At 40.5% G+C, this 25,321-nt stretch overlaps 1 protein-coding gene across 1 annotated transcript; it reads left to right on the forward strand.

Moving 5' to 3' along the window:
* Positions 1-19,693: 19,693 nt before the first annotated feature.
* On the forward strand, positions 19,694-24,740 carry CGA (glycoprotein hormones, alpha polypeptide). The gene is made up of 4 exons (XM_033053711.1): positions 19,694-19,788; positions 21,721-21,827; positions 22,768-22,952; positions 24,400-24,740. Exons 2-4 carry the CDS (start codon positions 21,728-21,730, stop codon positions 24,475-24,477), a joined length of 363 nt encoding a protein of 120 aa, XP_032909602.1. The 5' UTR covers positions 19,694-19,788; positions 21,721-21,727; the 3' UTR covers positions 24,478-24,740.
* The last annotated feature ends 581 nt before the right edge of the window (positions 24,741-25,321 follow it).

Consider the following 25,321-nt stretch of genomic DNA (forward strand, 5'->3'; position numbering starts at 1 on the left):
CCGTCGCGTACGCAGCCCCCCCGCCCCCCTTTCCTCCCTCCCTGCCTCCCTCGGCTCCCCCCGCTCCGCTCCCGGGTCACGTGATTACACAATGCCACGTTCCAGGGACGGGGGGTCACGTGCGGAGGAGATGGAGACGCGCGGGAGCGCGCGGCGCGCGCGCGCGCGCACCGCCCGCCGTCCCCCCGCGGCGCAAAGGACTGGGGCCGGGGAGGGGGCGGGGCCTCCGCCCCTCACGTGACGCGACGCCACGCGCGCCGGGGTGCGCCCCCGCGCGGCCACGTGACGGGGCCCTCCCCCGCCCGCGCGGCGACGCGTTTTGGCGGCAAAACGGCCGCAAATGGCGGCGGCCTCGGGGGCGGTGAGGGCTGGCTGCGCCGGGGCCAGACTTTGCCGCTGTGCCTCGAGTTCAGAATCACGGAATCAGTTAGGCTGGAAAAGACCTCTCCGATCATCGAATCCAACGTACGACGGAACGCCATGACATCAACTAGACCGTGGCACTAAGGGTCACATCCAATCCTTCCTCCCACCTGAGAGCACCGTGTGGCACGAGCTACTGCTGGATGGGCCATGGCCGACACCACTGAGGTTTTGTGGCTTTGTTGTTTACCTCACCTTTCTTCCTCTGCGAGAAGTGTGTTAGCCTCAAGGATGCTACTGAGTTGTCTTCACACCTAGATCGTCCCACTTTTATAATTGGAAATGGTAAATGCAGCTTGGCTCTTCAAATAAAGTAGTTAAGATCTGGAGGTTCTGTAGGTTTTTGTTGCCCGTGCATGCTGGACCCAACAGCATCTCACGCATTTGTGGTGTACTCACAACAGTGCAAAGCTCCACTGATGGACATTGTGCTTCCCTGCATCTACTAAATTAGCTGAGGAGACTCCTTCATCTGTCACAGGTACTGGAAGTATTGGAGATAGGCCTGGGCATTGATTCTGGTGAGAAGCCAAACATGGATCTGATGGATGCTGAATTGGCATGGATACACGTTTTGCAGTCTTCTGGGTTGCACAGGTTGACACATGTTGGTGGCTTCACACTCTTCACGTTGCCAGCCCTCATTGAGGAATTGAGGAGGAAATGTGTTATAGCAGCGAGAGCCCTGCATGAACTGAATCATTTCTTATAGCCAGCCAGCACTGTCTTAAGGAGGACATTTCACATCATCTGAAAAATGATGAACATTGGTACTTTACACAAACTTAAATTGGGTGTAAGTGTTTTGACTGGAACTAAATGTGCTTTTCAGTCTTGCACTGACCCATGTGTAACTCAATATCCCATACCCGCTACTTTACTTGGATGTTCTGTTTTTTTGGTCACAAAAGAGAAATCACTCTACTTCTTGCATACAGTTGAAAGCTGAGGCATGTGGTGAAATGAACACTAAATCAGAGATGGGAAGAAAAGAGGTTCCTCCAGGACTGCAGCAATGTTAGTCTGCAAGTGTAGACATTCACAGTGATAGCACTGAATATGCAATGTTTTGGAGACAGGCCTGGGGATCTGGTCCAAAAATCACCACATTTTGGGTCATAGCAGTGAACTCAAAGTGGTATGTTTCTCATTTTTCATACGAGCATCCAAGTAGATGTCTTATTTGCAACTTGTAAGCCTGAAGCATTTTAAGGTTCTTGACTTTTATTGCACAGGAAATCCATTCTGTTACAAGTAGAAGGAGAGAAAACTTTTGGCTTTTTCATTTAAGGCTTAATATAGTACCAGGAAAATCTGGTTTGCATGTATCCCTCACTACCAAATCACCTATAACACCAGTACTAGTCAGTCATGCAAATACTAGAAACAATGGCATGAAGACCTATTAATTCTTTCTCAATCACTTAATATATGTACAGGATCTAAAATACCTTCTCTGGATAATTCTGTCCTGTACTGTGCTGTTTGCAATTATTTTCACTTAAGGGTGAACCACGCTAGCCCAACTGATAGTTTGTCCTTGCTTTAACTTGCTGTATTGTTTCTGCCTTGACTGGGGGTGATCTGAATTGAGCCCAGGGCAGGAAGGAAGGAGAAAGGGAGTGGGGTTTCTTGCTCATGCCAAAAGTTAGCACTTGGAGAGGGTAGAGTAAGTGTTTGTTTTGTTCTCCTCAAGGTCAAGCGGAAAGTAGGCTGTCCTTCGTTTGTGCTACACTGAAGAGGACTTGCACTTAAGCTTCCAGGGGCCTTGTGCAAGGGGGGACTCCTGTCTTTAACCATGACTCACAGGCAGTTAATTGCTAAGCTAATATCTAAGAGACCCAGAAAAGAATTATTAAGTAGAAGGAATAACCACAAACAGTGGTGAATAACAAATGAGTTATTTTTTTCATGACAACAGTGAGAATGTGATGATAGCAACTGAGTCAAGCATGGCAATGGCCTGAGAAAGAGGAAAAGAATAAAGAGCAACTATGAGGCTGTGTTATTCATCCTGTATTTGACTCCTGACAGAAGCTACACTGTGGTGGATAGAACTCTTGGAAGAGAAGAGCTGGTGTTTGATGGTGACAGGAGAAAGATTGTGCAGAGAAGAGCTTCTTTTCAGATACCTCTTTTCTTCGTGGACGGGGGCAGACTATGTGACAGTGGAAGAATGTGAATATAAAAGAAAGGAGGCTTGCATTGAAGAAGAAGACACGTTGACTATAATTGTAAATATAGTCAAGTAACCCACTTGCTGTTAAAATGGAAAATACAGAGAAGAGAGAAGCAGGTGAGGAAGATGGGTGTATTAGGAAGGACAGTTAAAAGGAGGGGGTGAAAAAATGAACCCAACCAAAGCAGTCCAAGGAGCAAAGACAGTGAAGAGGGTGAGAAAGAACAAAAAATGGATGGAAGACTGGAAGGGAAAGGACCTGACTTTTACACCAGTTCGAAGACAGAATTTTTTGTTAAGAGGACCTGAAAGGCTTATTACTTGGGTGTGCTAGAAATAAAGATTTAAGATAAGGGCTTGTAGCAGTAAGTATTCCTCACCATCAGAAATTTTTTTGGGGTTTAATTACACTCTTCCCTGTTCTCTTATTCTTGCCACTTCCTTGACTGATTACAGTAAATTCATGAATACAAGCTGCACTGAGTATAAGCCGCATCTCTGGGTATTGGCAAATATTTCGTTCTTTGTCCATAAATAAGCCGCACCTGAATATAAGCCGCTCTGTGGTTCGCAGCGAGGACCCGCGTGCAACGAAGTTGCCAAATACTAACAGAACCGCGGCATGGCGGGGGGTTTACTGGCTCAACTAAGGCTGTGCAGGCTCGGCCCACTAGGGGCTGCTGACAGGGCCAGGTGGCCCAGGCGGCACTGCTACTCGGGGCTGGCTGCCGCCTCTGGGTTTGCTCGCCCCGGTCCCGCTCCCGCTCCCACCGCGGCGCCGGCCGGGCACGGAGAGAGTGCCCCGCACCCGCCGTGGCGCTGGCCGGGCACGGAGCACCCCCTGCTCCCGCCACGGTGGCAGAGGGCGGGGGCAGAGCCCCCCCCTCCTCCCCGAGCCACGGCAATGGCAGCGCGGGGCTCCCGTCGGCTCCCCGAGCTGCGGCAATGGAGACGTGGGCTCCCCCCGTCTCTCCCCCGGGCTGCGGCAGAGGAGGGAAGAGAGCTCTCCCGCTTCTCTCCCCGCCCCTCCGTGCTGGCTGCAGGGAGCCAGGGCAACAGAGTAACACTTTGTAACAATCGCAGAATGCCGGCTTTTACTGGCAGGTGCTTGGCTCAGCGCCCTGGCTGGCATGTCTGGGGTTGTAAATGTCAGAAAATTATTCACATATTAGCCGCCCCCGAGTATTAGCCACACTTCTGGGTTTCCACCAAAATTTTTGTCAAATTGCTGCGGCTTGTATTCGTGAAATTACTGTAATTATTTCCACAGTGTGGTGTTTTCCTAGTTCCATACATCTATTCTCGTGTCTCAAATAAAGGTGTCATGTAAAGAAGGCACATCAGATACTTTTTATGTTTTGGGGTGCAGGACCTGGTTAGAAATGCGTAAGAAATAAAGGAGTCTTCATGACCTAAACTCTCCTGTATGTGGGTTATTTACCTATTAGTTGTTTGAAGTAGCTTTAAATATAGAAAAGAAAAATTATTTTAGGTAGTGGAAGAGGGAAATCGAGTAAATAGCATAAGAAGCATCAGAGGTTAGGATATTGACAGCAAAGAGAGAGGGTTGGAATAGTGAATAGAATGAAATGGAATAGACTGGAATAGAATAGAATAGAATAGAATAGAATAGAATAGAATAGAATAGAATAGAATAGAATAGAATAGAATAGAATAGAATAGAATAGAATAGAATAGAATAGAATAGAATAGAATAGAATAGAAGAGAGCAGTGTAGCTTAGACTGTATGTAGCCAATAGTTGAGAGGAGGATTAACTCTTGCAGGAATAATGTTATGTTGGAAGAAACAATGGTGATACTTGTATGTTGCTGGAGCCCTGGCAACAAAACTAGATCTTTTAGGGGTAACAGAAGATATGACAATGAAGATTAGGATGGGATCATACGAATATTAAAACACTCATGGTGTTTGGGAAGCTAAGGGGATTAATGGAGGATTAGAATTTGCAGTGTGATAGATATTAAAGAAACAAGCAGTAACAGGACAAAGAAAGTAGAACTTGTTTGAGTTGGTATTGGGAAAACGTGTCAAAGAACTTCTGTTAGCGAACATGAAGATGTGCTGGAGATGTTTGGCTTCAAGTCTGGAGAGAAATAGTTTTTGGAAGACTAATTAGGAAAAATACTACTTGGAACAAAGGTAGGTTGATAACTAAGGTTCTTCATTTCAAAGGTCAGACTTTGAGAAATTAAGGAAATTAGCTGGTGATGACAAATTCATCTAGGTGGTTGAGGACTTGGATGTGGAAAAAGTTTGGTGGCTGACAAATCTCTCTGCAAAAACATATCTGTAATTCAAATCTCAAACAAGAGCGACAGTCAGTCCCAGCTTGATAAATAGCCACTTCAAAAGGGTTATTGGGAACAATCAAAAGCTTGAAAGGAATGGAACAAAATGATTACTTGAAAAATATTAAGAAGGGTGAGAATAAAGTGAGAATTTTGAGAAGCTCAGCTTCCTTTACAAAGGAAATTAAAGTAGGGGCTAAATGAGAAAGAAGATATGAAAACGAATGTTTCCACATTTGAGATGAAAGCAAAAAACCTATCACATACCCATCTGAAACATCAGAAGATCTTTATTCATCCAGAAATTTCCATTAATGATGTAGGGGGAAAAAATTAGGTATAATAATGAAATGTGCTGATGATACAAAATAGTGAGACAATTTCAATATGAGAAGGATCAAGACTAGATGACCTTCAGAACATTAATAACAGAATGGATTCATTTTAATAACACAACATGCAAGGAGACTGATAGCAATACTTTCTGCAGGGGAAGAACCTCATTAGTTAGAAGTAACATGGGTAGGAAGTGCTCGTTGTGTTAGTTGAACATGACCAACTCATCGATACAATCCAGCTGCAAAAAAAGTTACTAAAATGACATGACATGCCAGGTCAGCTATTTCCATTAGATACTGCAGATAAAAACATTGGTCTCGTCTCATCTGAAATGATTTATGCTATTCTGGTCACTGTTATTCAGAAAAGATGAGATGGCACCACAGGAGGTACAAAGAAGGACTCAAAGAAAGATCAGTACAATGGAGGATCTGTTTCATGAGAGGAGAATAAAAACAGTTCATTTAGCTAGTGAAACAAAAGGTGACAAGAAGTGTAATTTCAGTCTGGAGACAGTATAAGTAAGCATTAGTTAGGACAAAAGGTTTTCAAGCTGAAGGATGGTAGTGTGTGAAGAAAAATGGGTTAACTGATTATTGAATATGTTGAAACAGACATGGCTATCATGTTAGACAATAAACAGTGCTATTTCTGAGGCATGTAAGTGTTCCTTCACAAGGTCACAAAAGAAACTTCATGAAAATGTTAAAATGGTAGATTTGCGCAAGGGGATCTGATTGTGAAAATTAATTGCAAATAAAACATAAACTCCAAAAGGGACAAGAAAATAAATCTCGTGTAGTCACATCTTCCTCAATGATAATGCTGCCTTCTGTCAAGGCTGGGCCCACATTCCCCAATATTCAAAATCACTGATACAGGTCTATATATTACTCTGTAATCAACATAACCTATATGTCTGACAGCAAGAGAAAAAACAATTGAGCAGAGCCTGGTCTTAGGTTGTTTTTGCATAAGCTAGGGGAAGAAATGGAAGAAGTTTTTGCAATATCAATTTTCAGGTTGCAGAAAGGAGCAAATTAATGATGGGGGAGGACAGCACATTTGAAAATACAACCTCGGTTATGGATCAGCTGTTTTTTTCAGAAGGAAATCTTGAAAAATATTTTCAGAGCTATCTTAAAAGCAAGGGAGTGGATATGTTCTCATTTACGTAATTTACATAATTTAACACAAACTACAGTGCTAATACCTGTAATTAGTGGTGCCTTTCTACCTTTCCACTTGTGTTTTCTGTTTATCATTTCCCTTTGTTCGCTTCCCAGTGCACACTGCCTGAATTCTCAATATTTAAATTCTCATTAAGAGAAGCTAGCAGAGTTCTAGCTATACAGTAATTTCACGATTACAAACCTCACTTATTATAAGCCGCAGGTCCGGATGTCGGCAACATTTCGTTCTTTGTCCATAAATAAGCCGCACCGGATTATTAGCTGCACTTTTGTTCGCAGCGAGGATCTGCGTGCAACTTTCACAAAGTTGCCAATTAGTAACAGAATCACGGGATCACAGGGTTTACTGGCTCAGCGCCAGGTGGGCCTAGCTCACAGCCACCCCTCTGGGGCCAGGGCATGCCTGCCACTGCCCGGCGCCGTCCCTCTGGGGCGGCAGGCTCGTATTTCTGTGTTGGCAAATTTCTGAACTTTGTTCATATATTGGCTACGTCTGATTATATGCTGCACTTCCGGGTTGGGACCAAAATTTTAGTCAAAATGGTGCGGCTTATATTCGTGAATTACTTTTAAAAATTATTAAGGAAAAGAAGGAGTATCCTGGAGATGGGTGTGTGTTCCAATCTTTGCATTCTTTTGTTCCTTCTCTTCCCCATTTGGCAAGATTTGGCTTTTCAGTTAGGATTCCGCAGAGACACTTTTTTTTTTTGGTAGTTACTATAATTTTGTATCTAGAAACTGAATCGTATTCATGAGTATGGAAGAAAAGGATTGGGCACCAGGATAGGGAAGTTCTTATGAACAAACTGGGGAGGGAGAGAAGAGAGTATGTTTAAAATAAAAAATGGTTATCCTGCTAATAGATAAAGGAAGAATTTACTTGTAGGTGTGAGGTCATTTAAAAGAACATTTTGTTTTTCATTTTTATCTGCATTCTGCATTCCTGATTCTTCACGATTTAGCTGTTTTATAACCAGTTAATTACTTGGTAGTGACACCCAGCTCTTTGCTGTGATAAAGCATAATATTGCTTCTCAAGAGCATGTTTTACAGCAACAGATTTATTTTTTAAAAGACATTAAAAAATATAAAATATTTCATTGAATTTTTCAGCAAATATTGAAAACCCCTGATAAAATATAGATCCCTGTGTCAATAGAAGGAAAAAATGGTACAGCCTGCAAATGGCAGGAGGAGGTAGAGGGATGGACTTTAAGAAGGGTTAGTATATAAATGTTCTGTAATCCTTTTCCATTCTCTGACTGATGATGAACTACATATACTGTCTGTTACAGCAATATTGATTGCAATCAGATGATAAAATCATTGCACAGAAAAAGAAACTACTGCAGTGAAAATAAAAAGATGGAAATTTAATGAATTCTTGATTAAAAAATGATTTTTTAGAATTAAATCAAAGCCTCATTCTCATTGCTGAGAGTTAGTCATGGAAAAAACAAAATGCTGAAAAAAATATGACCAGTTAAAAATTTGTTTCAAACAATGCATTTATCTTCAACAGCCATCCCACACTTCTCATCTACATTCCTTACGCTACAAATTTTCTTCACTCAAAGCGTTAGATTTACTTACAATTAATCCACTGGTATAGAAATGGAGATTCTTGTTGGAATGCATTAACTTCCTCTGTTAAATCTTCCCTCAGGCAAACCTCTTGAAAAATATTTCCTTTGTCTAGTACACACAGTTTGGTAGCTCCTTTCTTATAGTGAGATAACAATTCTTTTGCAGTGATTTATGCATACTATTCAAATACAAAACCTGCATTAAATTATGGTACATTAAAAGATCTGAGACGTGCCTGCCATTACTTAGGCACCATTGTGCAAGGAAAAATGTGGTCTGATCCTGTTGCCGTTCAAGCCCGTGTTTACAGAAACAGCAAATCACTCTGATGTGGACTTGCAGTGATGTAGCAATGCTGGGTAACTTTTGGCTTGCAGAGGCCAAACAGGCTGTCAGACTCACTGATGACCAGGTACACCTTTAGTATTTTTATTAATCATGCAAACAAAGTTGTTGTGTGCCATTTCAAAAGAAGCAGCTCAGGACTTCTGGAGGGAAGATTTCACAGCCTCTGAAACAGCTTGTTTAAATGCTTCGCAGTCTGAACTGTTTGATTGGATTCATAGTATTCAACCTAAATCCCGGCTGGAAATTCATCTGATCTTTGTTCTTTTTCTAGTTGTCATGGTGGAACAATAGCTGCCAAATCTTTTATGGCAGCTTACTACATTTTTGAATGCCACTATAATACCTTTCCTTGAGCTCTTTATTTCACAATTTACTGCCCTATTTCTAAGCCACATAAACCTCATTCCTGCAGCTTTCCTCACCGCTGGTGTTTCCTACTTTCCTTGCTGTCATATGTGTCCCTCACCCTCAGTGATGGACTGCAATTTTTATTTCTTGGAGCACAGTGTCCAGTGTCCACCTCAGTTCTGCATTTGCTGGGACTTTGCCAGAGCTGAGTTAAGTGGAATGATTACTCTTTGTGTCATCTATTATATTGCTGGCTCTAGCTTGTTATCTCCCCCATTGTTTTCTGCCTACACAGTTGTTTCCTATTCTATATTTAACTTTCTGCCCTCATTAGATTTCTCTTTCCAAAGTGTTGTCTGGTTTGTATTTTGTCTGATTGATTTTAAGCTGATTCTTCAACACCCATTTTTAGTGCTATTTCCATCCTTCAGAGCACTTTGCCACTTTACCCAAGCTGATGTCACTGCCAAACTGTGTCAGTGCACTCACATGCCATCACCCAGGCTGTTAATGGATGTGGGGTATAAAACTGTTCCCAGGATGACGTACTGTGGGACTCCTCCTGAGAAAGCTTCCCAGAATGACAACAAACCATCAATTACTGCACTTTGAGAACAATTTTACAAATGTTGTGCACCTACGGGGTTGCTACTTACCTCTGGAATGCACTGACGTGGCTCACTTAGTAAAATTCTGTGTGGAACAATGTCAAAAGCTTGTCATTGTCATGATGCATCATATCTGCTATTTGCACTTATTTGTTAAAGCAATTATCCTGTCAGAGAATGAGATTAGCACCAATTGATACAATTTTTCTCATGACTAACCCATTTCAACCGTTTTTTAATAATTATTATAATATTCCAGGCATTTACATTTTTTAAAATTTAATAATTTGTTCCGTTTCAGGGGATAAAAGTCAGGTTGACAATGTAAAATGCTTTATGTTCTCTATTGCCTCTTTTACAAATAAGCATTACATTTCTATGGTTCGAACCTTCCTTGCTTGCTGTTATTTCTGGAAAATCATCATTGGTGATTCAAACACTACTTCAGTTAGTTCTGGTTAATTTTGTCACAGGCCATTTTTGCCCCCTAGCTGTCGTGGGATCGAGGGTTGGACTCTCTAAGCTTGTGTTTGACAATCCCAATACCATTCTGCAACATGTGCGCTTAGTGTGAAAAAATTGTTGCGAGCAGCAGATCGCGTGTGCTTGTGTACACCCCGCTCGGCCAGCGTGTGAGTGCATGAGTCAGTGCCTCTGAAATCACTGCGACTTGCGACATTGCCCAAGTTAATGAGACTTCACACCAGCGCCTGCTCTGCAAACAACTGCAGGCTGCTCGCTTGGAGAGCTGGAGTGATCCCCTGCCCTGAACTGCGTTTGAATGTCTGTATTACCTCTGTGCACACCGGGATGCTTGGGAAGGGCGTGTTGGCAGGGCAGGAGCGGGGGTGAGCGCAGTCACGGCTGGGTGTTGCAGTGTGGAACCCGGGGCGTGTGCCAGCCCTGCCCCGAGCGCCGAGTCCTGGCTTTGGCCGCGGGCACTTGGATCGTGTGAGCTCCACCCGAGCGCACAGTGCTGATCCTGAGGACAGCAGCAATCCAGCGGCACCGGGTGCTGCTGTGACTCCGATGACAAGCCTTGCTTCTCAGCTGAACGCAGAGATTCAGATGTGGCAGCACGCTGCTGTGTCTCTACTTTTGTGACTGGTTGATATGGGGCCATGTCACAGCAATCCTTGTTGCCTGCAGAATGCCTCTGGATCCTCTGCTGATACACTCCTTGGAGTTTTTAAACCTGTTTTCAGAATCTCGGTGTCTGTAGTGATGCTCGGAGAAAAACTGTAGTGGTTGAAATAGGGAGTAGATAGAGTAAATTTAGATGGGCTGCTAAAAGGTGAGGTTTTGGTATTGTGGGGCTTGTGAGCCAAATGTAAGAATCTGAAGTGCAGCTGTCCGTGCTTACATCTGAGATAGATGTCTAGGTTTCCCTTATAACCAAGGAGAGTGGCCAACTTATCTTGGCCTGAGGTAGTTGTCAAAAAAGATGTCTAAAAGTGCCTTTTCCCCTGCTTTTGATTCTGAGGGAATCTAGAAAGTCAGTTCAGCTGTCTGTCTGGCATTGCATCTGCCGCTGTCTGATGAGACAAATCTCAGACTCATTCAAGTAAACTTTGCAGATTATGTGTAGCCATACCTTCAAAGATACATTCCAAGTATGGTAAATAATGAAAGTATCAGTTCATATCCGTGCATACTTTCCCCCCCGCCCCCTAATTTCCTTCCCCACTCTTTCCTCTGCATGAAATTTTATTTTGTTAGACTTTGATTTGCTAGATTGATGAATCACTTACTCCATGGTTAGTGCTTGCTCATTCCTCATTTGTAGCTGGCACTGATTACAACTTTGTAGGATATGTAAGATTTGGTTGAGTGGGAGGGAAACCATGTGCATAGGATTCATATTTCTTCTTGGAAACATTTGCTAGACCACCACCCAGAAATTGGTTCACAGACAGCAGGATGTGTAGCTCCAACATAAACTGATGGACAGATCACAGAGGACCCTTTTGTACACCCCTGAACCCATCACTCACTACATTCCCTGTCCTGCATGTCTGCACTGAGCAATTCTCCAAGTTGTGTTCTGAGGAATACTAATCATATGTTTGTGAGTACTAATTCATGATTTGCTTTACATAGGTTTTTAAAACATGCTGCTATGAATGCCAGTCTGAAAAAGTTCCAAAAAATGTTTCTTCCTCTGTTTTCATTGCACATTAAAGCAGCATTGGTGGAAGACTTAGAGCAGTCAGGAAACTGTTAAAACACAAAGATATTGGCACTGAACTTTACTTTTCCCTGTCAGAGTGAGCTGATTTCACACACACGACCCTTTAAACCAATAAATCAATGGTAAACTTGTGACCTTATTTGCTGTAATGAATCACTTATATTGCCATGTTCTGCAGCGTATCAAACAGCAGCAAGTCTGTGCACCAGTGCACTCTGCCTGGTTCAGTGCTCCAGTGAAGCTCTGTTTAAATTAAAAATGTACATTTCAGCTTGAGAAGGCATACCAAATGTTAACATTTGTTCCCTAGTCATACTTTGCTTGGTAATATTTGGTCCTAGCCAGAAGAAGTGGCAAAGCTGTGCTATCTCAAAATTTCCCACCTAATACCTAGATGTGGCTTTTAAAATGTTTTTTAAAAATTACCTAAACAACTGTAAAGGATATTAGCAGGAAAAAAAAATACAATTAACAAGTGGTGATATTGAAATGTTTTTATTAGCTTGCTAGCCATAGGTCTGATTGCCTTCTTAGAGTAGCATGTAGTGCACTCTCAGGTATCAGCATTGTGAAGCTGGAGCTGAAGGTTTACTTTAAAGATTCTGTGTGGCACTTGCCACATGATTTTTTGCCAGTCTGGAAGTATCTGCCTCTACCAAAGAGTCTACGAGCTGACAATCCTCAATACATATTTCTATGAATTCAAACGTAATACTGTTGAATGCATTTTGTGTTAGTCTGTGGACTTCTCTATGCCTATCAGACTCTAGGTCCTGGTGAAGTTATTCCTACCTGTGAATAATTCTGGGAAGGTTATGTTCCTGCACTTGCAGCACTGTCCTTTCAAAGGATGCAGAGTATTCCCTTCTCAGTGTCAAGCAAGCAGAGTGTTGGTCTGTAGTTGTTATACTGTCTAGGACTATACATCATGAATAAAAATAATTTGAGTAAAAGGATAGCCTTTGCTTCAGAGAATTTTCAAGCTAAATACCCACTAAAACAAGAGATTACAAAGAGTACAGAAAAAGAGAAAGCATCTAGGAGGCAATTAGCAGATAAAATCAATCCTCACTTTCCTCCTCTTTCTAACCTCCTAGATATGTTGTAGGAAGTTAGAGAACTTCTACTTTTAACATGTCTCTTAGATTGTCTAACTGAATATTAGACAAATATTTCAGCATATTAGACAAAGTATTAATGGTGCTTTGCACTGGATTCATCTGGTTCATTGTGAATATCTTAAAAAATGGATATGACTGTCTAAACCAGCTTTCTGTCTATAACCAGTGGAGAGAAACAAGGAATTGTAGGGCATCACCCATTTTATTCTAAGGTGAGAGCTAAGACAGAGTAGTTGAATGGCACCCTGAAAATGCTTATGTCTTTCAACTGACTGCCAGAGCAACCAGCATGGACATTGGCCATATGTACTGCAGATATCCAGAGTTGAGGGGATTTGAATCCCACTGTGGTAGCTTTTTTCCTTCTGTGCACTTGTGCAAGGGTAAAATATCAATAATCTGTACTTCCTGACAGCTTACTACTGAAGTGCGCACAGAATGTTGCATGAACAAAGTAATTCCTGAGTGTTGAAGCAGGGAGTGATCCCCTGAAGCATTTCCTACTGTATTCTCATGTCTGAAAAGAGCACATACACACCATCTAGGCCATCTGAACAGAAGACTTTATTCAGTCATTTCTCAGCTCTTCCATTTCACGTTCTAAACTTACCTTAAGAAATTGTGTGGATCACAAAATAATATAAAATAGCAGCTTTAATTTTTTTCTGGTTTTCAGATTGCCACCTCCCTCCCCGAAAATTCACAGCTCAGACCTTTACAGTCTACTTAGATAGATATTTAGCCTAAATTTGAGATGTAAATGTAATGGATTGCTGGCCCCTGAGGACAGCCATGTAATATCGTTGGCAGCAAATGGTTACTGTTTTGCTGTGTGAGAATGGCTAAATTTCAACAACGTGGGAAATAAACCCTAAATATCCAGCTATCAAAGCACTGTAAGTTCTAGTTTGAAGTGTTATTATGTAAATGTAAGCCCTTTTTATTTCTGATAGACAACTGTACAGAGGTGGGCAACACTGGCCCACTTTGCTTTCCAACATGACATTAATTATAATGCTCTAGCCCATTTTCCATGTGCTGACTCACACCAATAGCCAAATATCATGTCTGATTTCCTTTAGCAGTCACTCTGGTAGTCTCTGGCAAATGTGAAACAAGTGCTGTGCACAGTTTCTCCAAAGGGCAGGTGGCTGTAGGAAGGGATTGCTTAGACATGATCAGAAGAGACCACTGTGAGTGAGGGAAATTACTTGCTACACTATGTAGACCTAAGGCCTCACCTGAAAATTTTGGTGAAGCCCACAACATCAGTTTGACATCTGATGTCTTAAGAAAAATGCCCAAGTTGAACAGAAGAAGTTTAGAGGAATGACTTTAGTCCCCCAAAGACGGTATGAGATAGTGAGCTCTCCAGGGCAGGGGACTGTTATCTGCTTGTTCTCTGTGTGGGTTTCTTAGGTGCTGTTGCAATATAGAACCTAAGAATGGTGAATTTTTTATTCAGCCAGATTACCTGGCAGCCAATTTTCTCTGTGCAGTGTCAGTAAGAGAGGGTAACAGCAACCTGGTAACGACCCTCTTGATAATGTGGTAGAAATAACCTATTTTCTTCAAAAACCTTTTTCCAGCTAAGTTTCTGTGTCAGTGCATTTTTTTTTTTATTATCAGCAATGTAGGCTACTTCTTGCTTGTTGCAATTTGATTGGAATTTGAGGAACTTGAGCATTTTTTCTGCTTTCGTTTGTAAAAATCAAGAAATACAATTCTATGAAATGTGAAAGCAATTAATAATATAAACCTCTACTAATAGAAGAAGTGTTACACTGAGCATATGAAAGCATTCAGATTTGGGGCAAGAAAAGGATAATAGCTAATTCTCTGAGCAATTATTACTGTATAAGATAATGAGAGTTGCTGAAATAGCTAGTTGTATAAATGAGACGTCCTGCATTATTGATCAGGCTTCTTTGTTTTAGCTGCACTAGAGGTATACATTTCACTTTAACATGGCTATTTATCAAGTCTAAACCTCACACACAATGATGCATTCATTTGGTTTGGGGGGGTGGTGTGTGTTTTGTGGGGGTTTTTTTTCAAGAAAAGGGATAAATGTTGAAATATGTTTAAAGTAAGATGGCAACATCCATCTCTCATGGGCTACCTCGTGGGCCACCATTGTGGTGCAGGAACATATTCATTGACATAATTGGTTTGATCAGTAGTCTATGTATCCAGTGGTTTACCTCTGTCTGATAATAAATAATTTAATAAAAACCTGGTTACTTCAACTCAGCAGCATTATAAATCACAGGAATGGACCTTCCTGAGCTTGTAATCTCATTTAGTCATCATATGAGGTGTAGTTACTTTATTAATTAAAAATAGGGAATAAGAATATTGAAATGCCATCTCTAAAGCCCTTGAAGTTAAACTTACATGTTAATGACATTTTGTTTGCTGTCCCACAATGCTGTGAGAATTGTAATAGTAGCTATTCTAAATTTGCTCAAAGGAATTGGATTTCAAATAAACCTATTCATAAAAGAAGCATGAAAACAGGAGTCATGATCCTATTAGTACTGTAAGTTGCCTAATAACAAGCAATGATTAAACATTTTGACCTTGAAAATCACAGTAAGACAGGGAAAAATATATCTATTCCTTATATTTTTCCTGATTTTCTTCAGCTGCACAGTTTTTACTTATCTTGCATGAAGTAATGTTTATTGCACATATTTCTGAAGTGCCATAGTCTGTAATACTAATTCCATTAAAAACGAAAAAAAAAAGTATTAGTGAACCTGCTTTACACTATGGTTTTAGAATAGGAGAGGCTTTTCAGTCAATTATTTATGTGCAATAAGTGCTGAAAGACTTATTATCTCAGAATAATCAATGTTTGGCTGAAGCTTGAGAACACTAATAGCTAATCTTAAAAGTCTTGATCCAGTGTCATTTGAAATAATGGCAGAACTCCTGTCAATTTTAAACAAAGGAGGCTGAGGCCAGGAAGTATTGCTTTGAGAGATAATTTTAGATATTCAGTTGAAAGCATCTGTAAAAGAACAAAAAATTTGACTCTCTGCATAATACAGCACGAGGTATTTCAGCAGAGGGGAGCTCCTAATGGTGTGTATTTTCTGTTGCCTTGGGGGGCATTTTATACATATATAAATGTGTTTTTATATATATCTATATATATTGCACTCACACACACACGTATATATATGCACTGAGCTGGTGTTTCTGTCTCTGGGAATAAACAGATGGCAGCTGAAAAAATTAGGATCAAACTGAGAGGGAGTAGGGAGATTCAGTGAAATACGGAAATGCTTGCATATCTTTTTATTTAACATTCAAGTTACTTCTTTTTTTCCTTGAATCGCTACAATTTTTTTCTCTCCAGGATATACTGTTGCTCATTCTGGTTGTTCTCGCTCTTCAGCTGATAATTTGCTTAGGTCAGTATGGAGTGACTTGAGATTTGTGGGATCCTCTCTCCTCCTCGGAAGATCTGGAAGATGGCATAAGAAATTGAAGGAAGTGACACCCAAAACGCAAAAGATAGTACCAGTGCTTCAGGATGCCGTCTGCACCAGGGTCTCACTTGTGGGTGCTGTGTCAGCCTGTAGGGCAGGGCTGGACAAAGATATCAAGGAGGTATTTAAAGATTGCAAGGGAGAAGGAAAAAGGAGTTTCTGGCATTTGGTGAGCATTCCATACTCTCAGATGGAGGACTGCTCTTGCTCTTTTCTGATTTTGCATGAAAGTGAAGGGTGGATTTTGGCTGCATTTGGAGGAAGTTCTGAAATGTAATTTAATTATTATTGAAAAAAATCATCCAAAGCTCAAACTGTTCATCCATCCTAGCCAAAAATGCTATCAAAACTTCATTTTAAAGTTTTTTCCCTCTCATTTGCTTGTCTGCAGGAATTAGAAAGACCAATAAAGAAGGCGGGGATGAACACAGCAGTAATTAAAAAACAAAAGTTAGATGTGCTCTCTACAGTCTTTTCTGCTGGGGTATAGTATAGTAAATCTTGTATTGTCGTTATTAAAATCGGCAGATTCTGATAATAATGCTAATTTGTAGCCACACTTGGAGGGTGTGTTTCTGTTTATTGGTAGAGTGGACTTATTTTTGAATAGAAGCATTTGTTTTCTGAAACAAGAGAGCCCTTCCCCAGACTTTTACGGACAGTGCTGAGTGGCAAAATAGAAAAGCTTTCCTCTAGCAAGGAAGAGGCAGCATCAGGAAGCAGCCTGCAGATAAGCAGATATCTCTAAGTAGGGAAGTAGGACAGATACCCTGAGACAGCATCTGACAGAGCAAGGGAAGAGACGTGAGCTCTCCTTTCCAGAGAAAGCCAGAGAAGGAGCTGCAGGGACCCAGCTCCTAGAAAAGAGCCAAAAGTTGTGAAACTCCATAATGTTTAGGTTCTGAGCTCACACTGATTTCAGCTTTAACAAGCGCTGTAGTGTCACATATGTTCCTTAACAGAGAACCAGTCCAATTTAAGATCACACTGGCCTTGAAGAAACTTGAAAATTTTATCAATTCATTGCAGTTTTCCAATGCAGTTAGGCAAAATACTAACCTTGGTTAAGTGTACTCGATGGTCCAGTTTGGGGTACATATTTACCTTTATTTTCATCCATATGCTTGTACAGACCATAAAACCATGATATCAGTGCGGCAAAAAGACTTGTGAGAGTATTGCCGAGTGATTTAATAAACTAGAGAGTGCCCTCTCCCCCTCCAAAACAGTGAGCCACGTTGTCTCATTTCTCATTCAGTCACACATTAAGACAGATTTGACCAAGTATTTTTAGTTAGAGATTTGGAGTGACTAAAGTAAGAAATTCTCTTAATAAATATAGGAGCTTTTTTTTAACTATCTTTTATACCAGTGTAATTCCATTGACTTCACAAGATTTTTTCCTAATACATTCTGATAGGGAAAGAGTAGCAGGCTGTGGGCACTTTTATTTTTCTTTTTTGCTGTGGGGATAACATTGTCACTGTGCTTGAATCCTTCTAATGAAATAAACGTTTTGCATAGCTTTTGCTTTTTACTAGTAGATGATTTGTTACAATACATAGTGAGTATCAAATATACAATACAAAATTTACTTATTTTCGTTGTTACGAAGACAGTTTCCCAGCTTTTGTGAGGCATTACAAGCCATCCTGGCTTTCCCAAAGGGCTGCAAGCTGAGGTGAGTATGAAATGGGCAAGACAGAGGCACTCTATAAACTTCAGCAATTTTCATCAATTTGCTTTGAATGACAAGAAATATTAAGCTCCTGTCTTCCAGGGAAGCGCTTCTCAATAAACTATGTTTACCAATAGCTCTCAAATTCCAATGGTTTGATTTTGTTATTAAATGAAGAAAAAATTGTGGAGAGAGAGACTTTTTTTTTTTTTTTAATTTATCTTTTATTAGACCGGCACGCATTTTTGAAAAAAAAAAGACAGGCTTACAAGTGCAGAAATCCGTCTTCAGTTGTGAAACAGGAGCCAATTTCAAGCCAAATATAGGCTGAGGACAATTGTTTTGAGTTTAACTTTGTTACAGTGATGAGCTGGACAAATGGAAGGGAAAGAGGTGTCTGACACCTTGAAGCAGATGAGGTTGTTAGCGAAGGCAGAGGTAATAAAGGTTGCGATAAATGTGTCTGAAATAGCACTTGGAGTCTGGGGGTGTTGCTGTTATTAAAAAGAGAGTCAGGGCAAGAGATAAGAAAACGAAGGAGCAGAAATCTACAGAGGTGCAATTCACCAAATCCAACTATACAATAAACATTTTGTAAGAGACGGATTGTTTTGCGAATAAAAGCCTCATTTTCATAGGAACACAAGAAGCTGCAGGGAGTCTCTTTCAGTATCCCATCTCCATTAGTGTGTGACACAAAGCAGGCTCTTAAAAGGTCATTAAAAGCCTTTGGATGTTTAAGAATTTTTTTGAAGCTATTAAACATTTGTAAATCTCTCTGGGTAGGACAGTGAGCAGTCCATGGTAGCTACCCTGGGCTCTCAATGATGAAAAATAAGACACACGGTGAAAGTGGCATAATCTTGTACTGAAACAGATGTTTAGGGCTATTTGTCTGTAAGGGCAAACCACAGTGAGAAACAAGGATTTAGGCACTTAACTTCTGCAGTGAACTTTTTACATCTGAAGTGAACCTCCCTCCCGGGCACGGACCCAAGGCTGTCTGCATTGCCAGGGGCTGTTCCCAAAAGGAGTTTGAGTGTTGGCCTCTCCTTGGAGAAGAGGAAGGGAAACATCCAATGGATGCGGGCCCTGCTGGACGGCTTGGGCTCGGGGCCACAAGGTAGGACCTGTCCTATTTAGCCGGCATGGACACAGACTCTGTCATTTGAAATTGAGACTTACAGGTCTCTAAGCTGCACTCTGATGCAGTTTTCAGAAGTGCCTCCATTGCATTAGCTTTGTTCTAAAAACAAGATAAGATCCTGCCAGAAATCTTACCTTAATAAAGGTGATCCTTCTACATCCTTCTAAAGCTGATCTTCTTCCTTATGTGTTTATCCATGCATTCATTTTCTGGGCATTACATTCAAATGGAGAATTTACAAGCTAACATGTCTTCCAAATGTTTGTATCGATCACTGTTGCTCTATTTTTTATTCTCTGCTTAAGCAATACCATTTCACCATAGTGTTTTATGATTTTTTAAAAATAATATTCTCCGGTTAAAAAAGAATAATTTGTTCTTTCTACAAAAGTAATTTGTTCTTTTTTGAAAATAAGTTTCTGTTCACAGAAAACTGCAGCAAAAAAAAAAAAGAATGCTCAGTGTTTGAGTTCCCCAGGAAACTCATACAGCACTGACTTTGTGTTCTCAATCTGACCTTTTTTTCATTATATAAGAAAAAAAAATAATCCTTATGAAAGTCAGGTTGAAGATAAGATCAGCATGGTGGGCTGGTAATTACATAAAGTGATGTGCAGTCATTAGGGAAAATGTACAGTTGATCCAATGGCTTAGATGTGGGCGAGGAATATGATCTAGCTTTTACTGGTATAAAAAAGAGATGCAACTTTTTCCTACATCAGTTTTGGGAACTTACCTCCAAGCGTTAAGGACAGCTCCTTATCTTCAAGCACCATCCTGCAGTTTCTCTGATTTACTCTTGTCGAACAAGGGAGGTAATATCTTTTTATTGTTTCATTACTGTTACAGAGGAATGATTGTATATGCTTTGACATTCTCTTTCCCTTCTTTTCCAAAAATTTCCTTCTCCTTCCATTCTGTCAAAGTTTTTGCTTTGAAAATTAACTTAAAAGTTGCTTTGGGATTAAAACATCAATACTTAGGGTTAAGCTTACTTTGTAAGTAAGAGAAAATGAGGCTCTAGAATTAGATTGCAGCTAAACATTGATAATTTTTGATTTTGGTTTGGGTCCCAAACTTCTTCATTAGTAACTTTGTGTTTTTCTCCTGCTCAATGGTGGCAATTGCTATCAAATATCAAACAGTACACAACCTGTGGTATTAGCACATATTTTAGAGTCTTTAACAGAAAAAGACAAGATACTGTAAATAACGAGGTGAGAATTGACCTGCTGGGACAGATTTAAAATTACCATCTTTCCAAATAACTCCTGAAATTTAGGCATTATATATTGTTCCAGTAGCTTGAGAAAGATAATATTCAATAGAACAAAGTAGAAACTTCCTTGGATTTGATGGTGAGATGAAATGAGCGATGAGAACATTAACTGGGTGAACAGCATGGGCACAGTCAGAAAATTCAAGACCATCAGACACAACAGATATTGCTCTGGAAAAGTAGAGAGGATCACACCTGCGGTTTATTGACAGGTCTCTTTGGTGGTTTTGGTATGAGCCTGACAATCTGACTCAATAGAGGAAGTTCAAAACTGCAATTTCAATTCCCCTTTTGGTTAATATAATGTCAAAACCATCCCTCTGGGATTCCCTCAAGCCATTACAATGTACCAAATTATAGCATTATGTCTTCTGGGAAAAAATAGGGTGAAGGATGCCACAGTGCTTTCAGCAAAAAACATGAAACAGGATAATCTGTCTTGGGTTGTGGAGTTATTCCTGTGGCTGGCTCCTCTTATTGGAGCCATTGAAGTCTGTCTGTCTTCTGCTGGTGCATGAGACCTTCCAGCTGACTTCTTGCACTCTGGGGAATGTTCCCTTGGATGGAGCAGGGCTTTACATCGAACTGTGGAACTGTGTTCCTGTGAAGGCAAGTCTGTCAGCAGTCACACCCCCTCTAAGGGATTGGAAAGAGAATATACAGAAAACAACCTTTTAAAAAGTGCTTTATTTTCCGGAGGGAGGGATCCAGCCAATCCACTCTGTGTGGTTCTGTAGACGCTGTTGAGCTCGGTTCAGCTCCCAAATTGTTTGGCAGGACCATAAGAGGTGGTGGATCTAAACAGTGTGAAGGACCACCTTTCTCCTGCAGATACAGCTCACTCACTCGTGTTGAAGGAACAGGTCACAGAGGGCTGACAGCTGCTTCTCAGGAGCCTGACAACCATGGTCAATGCTTCCAAAGCTTTCAGGAAAAGTCCAAGCAGAGACGGAAAACCACAGGTTGGATGGAGCCCGAATGCATACCTACATGCATAAACGGAACTGGCTTTTGGATACCTCTTCTAAATGCTTATTTTTAGCACTTCCAAATTTGTTGGCAATGTTTTTTTTCTTCCTCATCGTTATTGGCTGCTTTTAATTCCTTTCTCCTCTGTTTTTCTGCCAGCACGAACTGACTCACTGGGCAGGTGGGAGGGAGGTGGTGAAGTTAGTTGTAGCCAGCAGCCAGTCTTGCCACCTGGCAACTACCACATTATCTCAGCCTCTTAGCTGTTCTGCTTAGCTGGGCTTCAGATCATTCTCTTTCCTCTGTTTTTTTTCTGTCCTAATTAGGAAGATGCTTGTTTCCACTGCCTTCATTCATTGCACTGGAAAGCACTGAATATCAGTTTTGCTCATAAACTTTGTTTCTTTCCACTTTAGCATCTCTTGTCGGGCAGGGGCCATGTTCTTTTCATTCTGCCTTTGGGCTCAGCCTTCAAAAATGTGTGTATTTGTATTTGTAGACAGATCATGGATTGCTATGGGAAGTATGCAGCTGCCACGTTGACCATTTTGTCTGTATTTCTACATCTTCTTCATACTTTCCCAGATGGAGAATTTCTCATGCAGGGTAAGCTGCTTTCAGCGTTCAGAAATAGAACAATTATAGAGAATATTAATTAAATTTTTACGTTTTATAAATGTGGTTGCAAATTTTATCATTCAGTTGCATTTATTGATGATGAGGGTATAGTAAATCAAGATAATTTCACTATGAGCATGCTTTCTATTTCTTCCCTAAATTTAATTTCTCCAGGTCAACAGTGTCCCACATGACCATGTCCTCAAGTTGATGTGGGTAACCTTAATCCTTGAAACACTATTGAATAGAAATGTTTGGTTTCTTGTACTCCTGCAATCTAAATGACAATGTAACATTAGGAACTGCAGAACCACAGCTTCTCCTCATAATATGCAGAATATTTTTCCTATGTAGATCCCAGAATATGGAATGCTGCTGGTGTAGCATTCTATGAAATACACAAATTAGATTTTAAGGGTACTTTGGAAGTTGCAGGGGTTTTTATTTAGCCTCAAATAAAATATAAAAAAATGCAATGTACAAAAATCTTGGTACCACCAAACATTAAAAAAGCTCTTGATAACAGAATCTTACCTGAAAACAGGCAGTGTTTAAGAAGCATTACAAATCCTTCAGGTGCTTTTAAGTATCTACAGCTAGTAGGAAGTTTTCTAGGGATAGCTGATGCTGTAGACAGAAACAAACCTTCACAATTATCAACAAAATTGAAAAGAAAACCAGAAAAGATCCAGTAGTTCTTGTGGTTTACCTAGAAAGCCACAGCCTAGCTTTACAGCTGCTGCATGTTGCAGAGTTGAAAAAACCTAAAGAGGAGAACTTTGGTGGCTGTGCTTTTCTGTTCTGCAGACATCAAGCAGCAGAATGTGGCTTGTGCTTCCTCTTACGGCCTGCACTTTCCCTCTCTTTCTGAAAATGAAAATACAGCTGGAAACCAAGTAAAATTTTCTTCCTCATATTTTTATGGCAGGTTGTCCTGAGTGCAAACTAGGGGAGAACAGATTCTTTTCCAAACCAGGAGCACCCATTTACCAGTGCACTGGGTGCTGTTTCTCCCGTGCCTATCCCACTCCAATGAGGTCCAAGAAGACCATGCTTGTTCCAAAGAACATTACATCAGAAGCAACATGCTGCGTAGCAAAGGCTTTTACCAAGGTGAGGGTGAGAATGAGGTCTGCTTAAGCTTCTTTTAGAATGCAATATTAAGCTGAAGAGGTGAATAGTAAAGAATATGGTTTTGCTGGAAAACATTGGAGAACAGTTTGAGGGAAGAATCCTTGGCATTTATGTCCTTTGTGCCTTGGTTCTTTTTTTATTCCTTAAGAAGAAATTAAAGCACCAACCAGTAGGAAGTCTGATACTCAGCTAGGATGAGGAAATTGGTGCAGTGCCACTGAATTCTATGAAACTGCTTTGTCTCATGACACCTGCAGCTCTGGTGATGGACTTGTCCCAGTATTTTCAACTCTCCTGGATGTGCACCCTCCCCTAAAATGCTATGCGGTGTGTATTTGATTTCAATAATTTGATTGCCTTGTGTCTTTCCTGCATAGCAGGAGTTCTCTGGGAAGATGTCTGATCAATACTATCAATTACATATGTGGGAATGATGGACCAAAAAAACCATCTGTGCTCGTTAGATTAATTGAGATGGTGATAACCAAGATGAAACTGTAAATGTGTGCCAGTGCTGTGGGCATTTAACACTCATTTGGAAGGTTCTTTTAAAGATTCTTTTAAATCTGATTATTTTGGGAATGATTCTGGTCCAAGTGAAGAAACCTTACATCTCATGTAATAAATGGTGAGCTAGTTGAAGCAAGCTAAGGTATCTATCCTATGATGACTTAAATCAGGCTCGTTGAATGTGTCAGCTAGAGGTTCAGCTGAGTTACCCACTCACAGATTTGGTGCATTTGAAATACCTTAGGGTGCTGAAGCCATATGGGTATGGCTGGCAGACACAGAACTCATGCAAGTGTTTCTAGAGTGACAGCTGGAAGCTTGGTGAGATCCCCTCTGACCCCTCAAATGGCAATTGTCAGCTCAGTGGGTGCAGCAGAAGAGAGCAGTGGGTCTCCAACGGCTGTGATGAGAGCCAGATACCTGACTTGATGCTGAACCAATCCTGGCTCTTCATCTGAAGAGAACATAGATCTTGTTCTACACTGACAATGCTACACTTGCCCTGAGGCAGCAGCTAGAATTTCTTTGAGATTAAGTATAAAGGTGACATTTGTGTTTGTTGCCTTTGTTTTTATAATTCCCATGCGATGTATTTTAAGGACATTTTCTGATTTTCCATAGAATGGTTACTTGACACTTTTGGAAAATTAGACACTTTAAGGAGTGTCCAAGTTAAAGAGCAGCAAACTATGTCACTATGCATGTCACCACTGAAACCCTTCTCATTACAACTCCAAAAACAGCGATGATGCAGCTTCATGGGTTGGCGTTGAGGTCATTCTAATACATGTATCCCAAAGGGCTGTGTACTCAGTAGTTAAGAAGTTTTCAGACATATTTTACTTGACAATGCTGGTTTTTTACTGCGCAGCTAATCCTAATTATTTGTTATATGTGTGTGTTTTCTTTTTTTAAGATTACCCTTAAGGACAATGTGAAGATAGAGAACCACACAGATTGTCACTGCAGTACCTGCTACTATCATAAATCCTAAATCCTGTCCCTTTGTTAATGGTGAAGGACAACGGTGAATGGAACATTTGTTTTTCAGCTTTTATAGCACCACAGTGTAAAATCTTATGTTTTCTGGTAAAGACTCTGGGTAGACCTCTGGATAAGATAATGGCTGTTTTATTCCCTCCTTGCTTCTTCATGCATTTAAGTAAGTGTAATTATTTCCATTAGGGATAAAATACTGCACTTGCATGACCAAATGCTTGATCTATTTTTAAAATAAACTGTCAGTTAAATCATCAATGTTTATTGAGGAAAAATGGTGATTTATTAGCTTAACGGACAAAAATAGATTCTGGTGCAATTAAAATTTCTAGACTTTTTTATGGGGAGAGAGGGGAAAAGGAAGAGAAGGATGGGAAACTGAACAGAAGAAGAATTATTTTCCCCTTATTTACTTAGCGATTAGATTTTTTGAAGATGCAATGTATTGTTTCTCCTGCTTTCCCCCCATTTTTATTTTACTTAATGAGAAGAAAGTATAACAGTTTATCATCTATGCACAGTACTCTGTCCTTCTGTGCCATCTTTTATGTTTCTCTGAATTTAATCTCCTTGCATATAGATAGACAAATGATGCAAAACCAAACATTATAATGAATTTTTGTACATTTTCATGTAGCAATGGTGGAATACAGTAGTCATACAAAAGTATTAGCTGTTTAAGCTGCTTACTTTTTGCTTGTCTTCATCAAGGCATAGGGCTTTTATAATTCCCAAATGCCTTGTGGTAGACCCGGTATACAAATGGAAAAGGGAGGGAATGTATTAGGTGGGAAGAGGACCACAGAATATGTACTCATAACACCCGACATTAGTATCAA

Source organism: Catharus ustulatus, chromosome 3 (assembly GCF_009819885.2).
Source record: "Catharus ustulatus isolate bCatUst1 chromosome 3, bCatUst1.pri.v2, whole genome shotgun sequence".
NCBI classification, from domain to species: domain Eukaryota; kingdom Metazoa; phylum Chordata; class Aves; order Passeriformes; family Turdidae; genus Catharus; species Catharus ustulatus.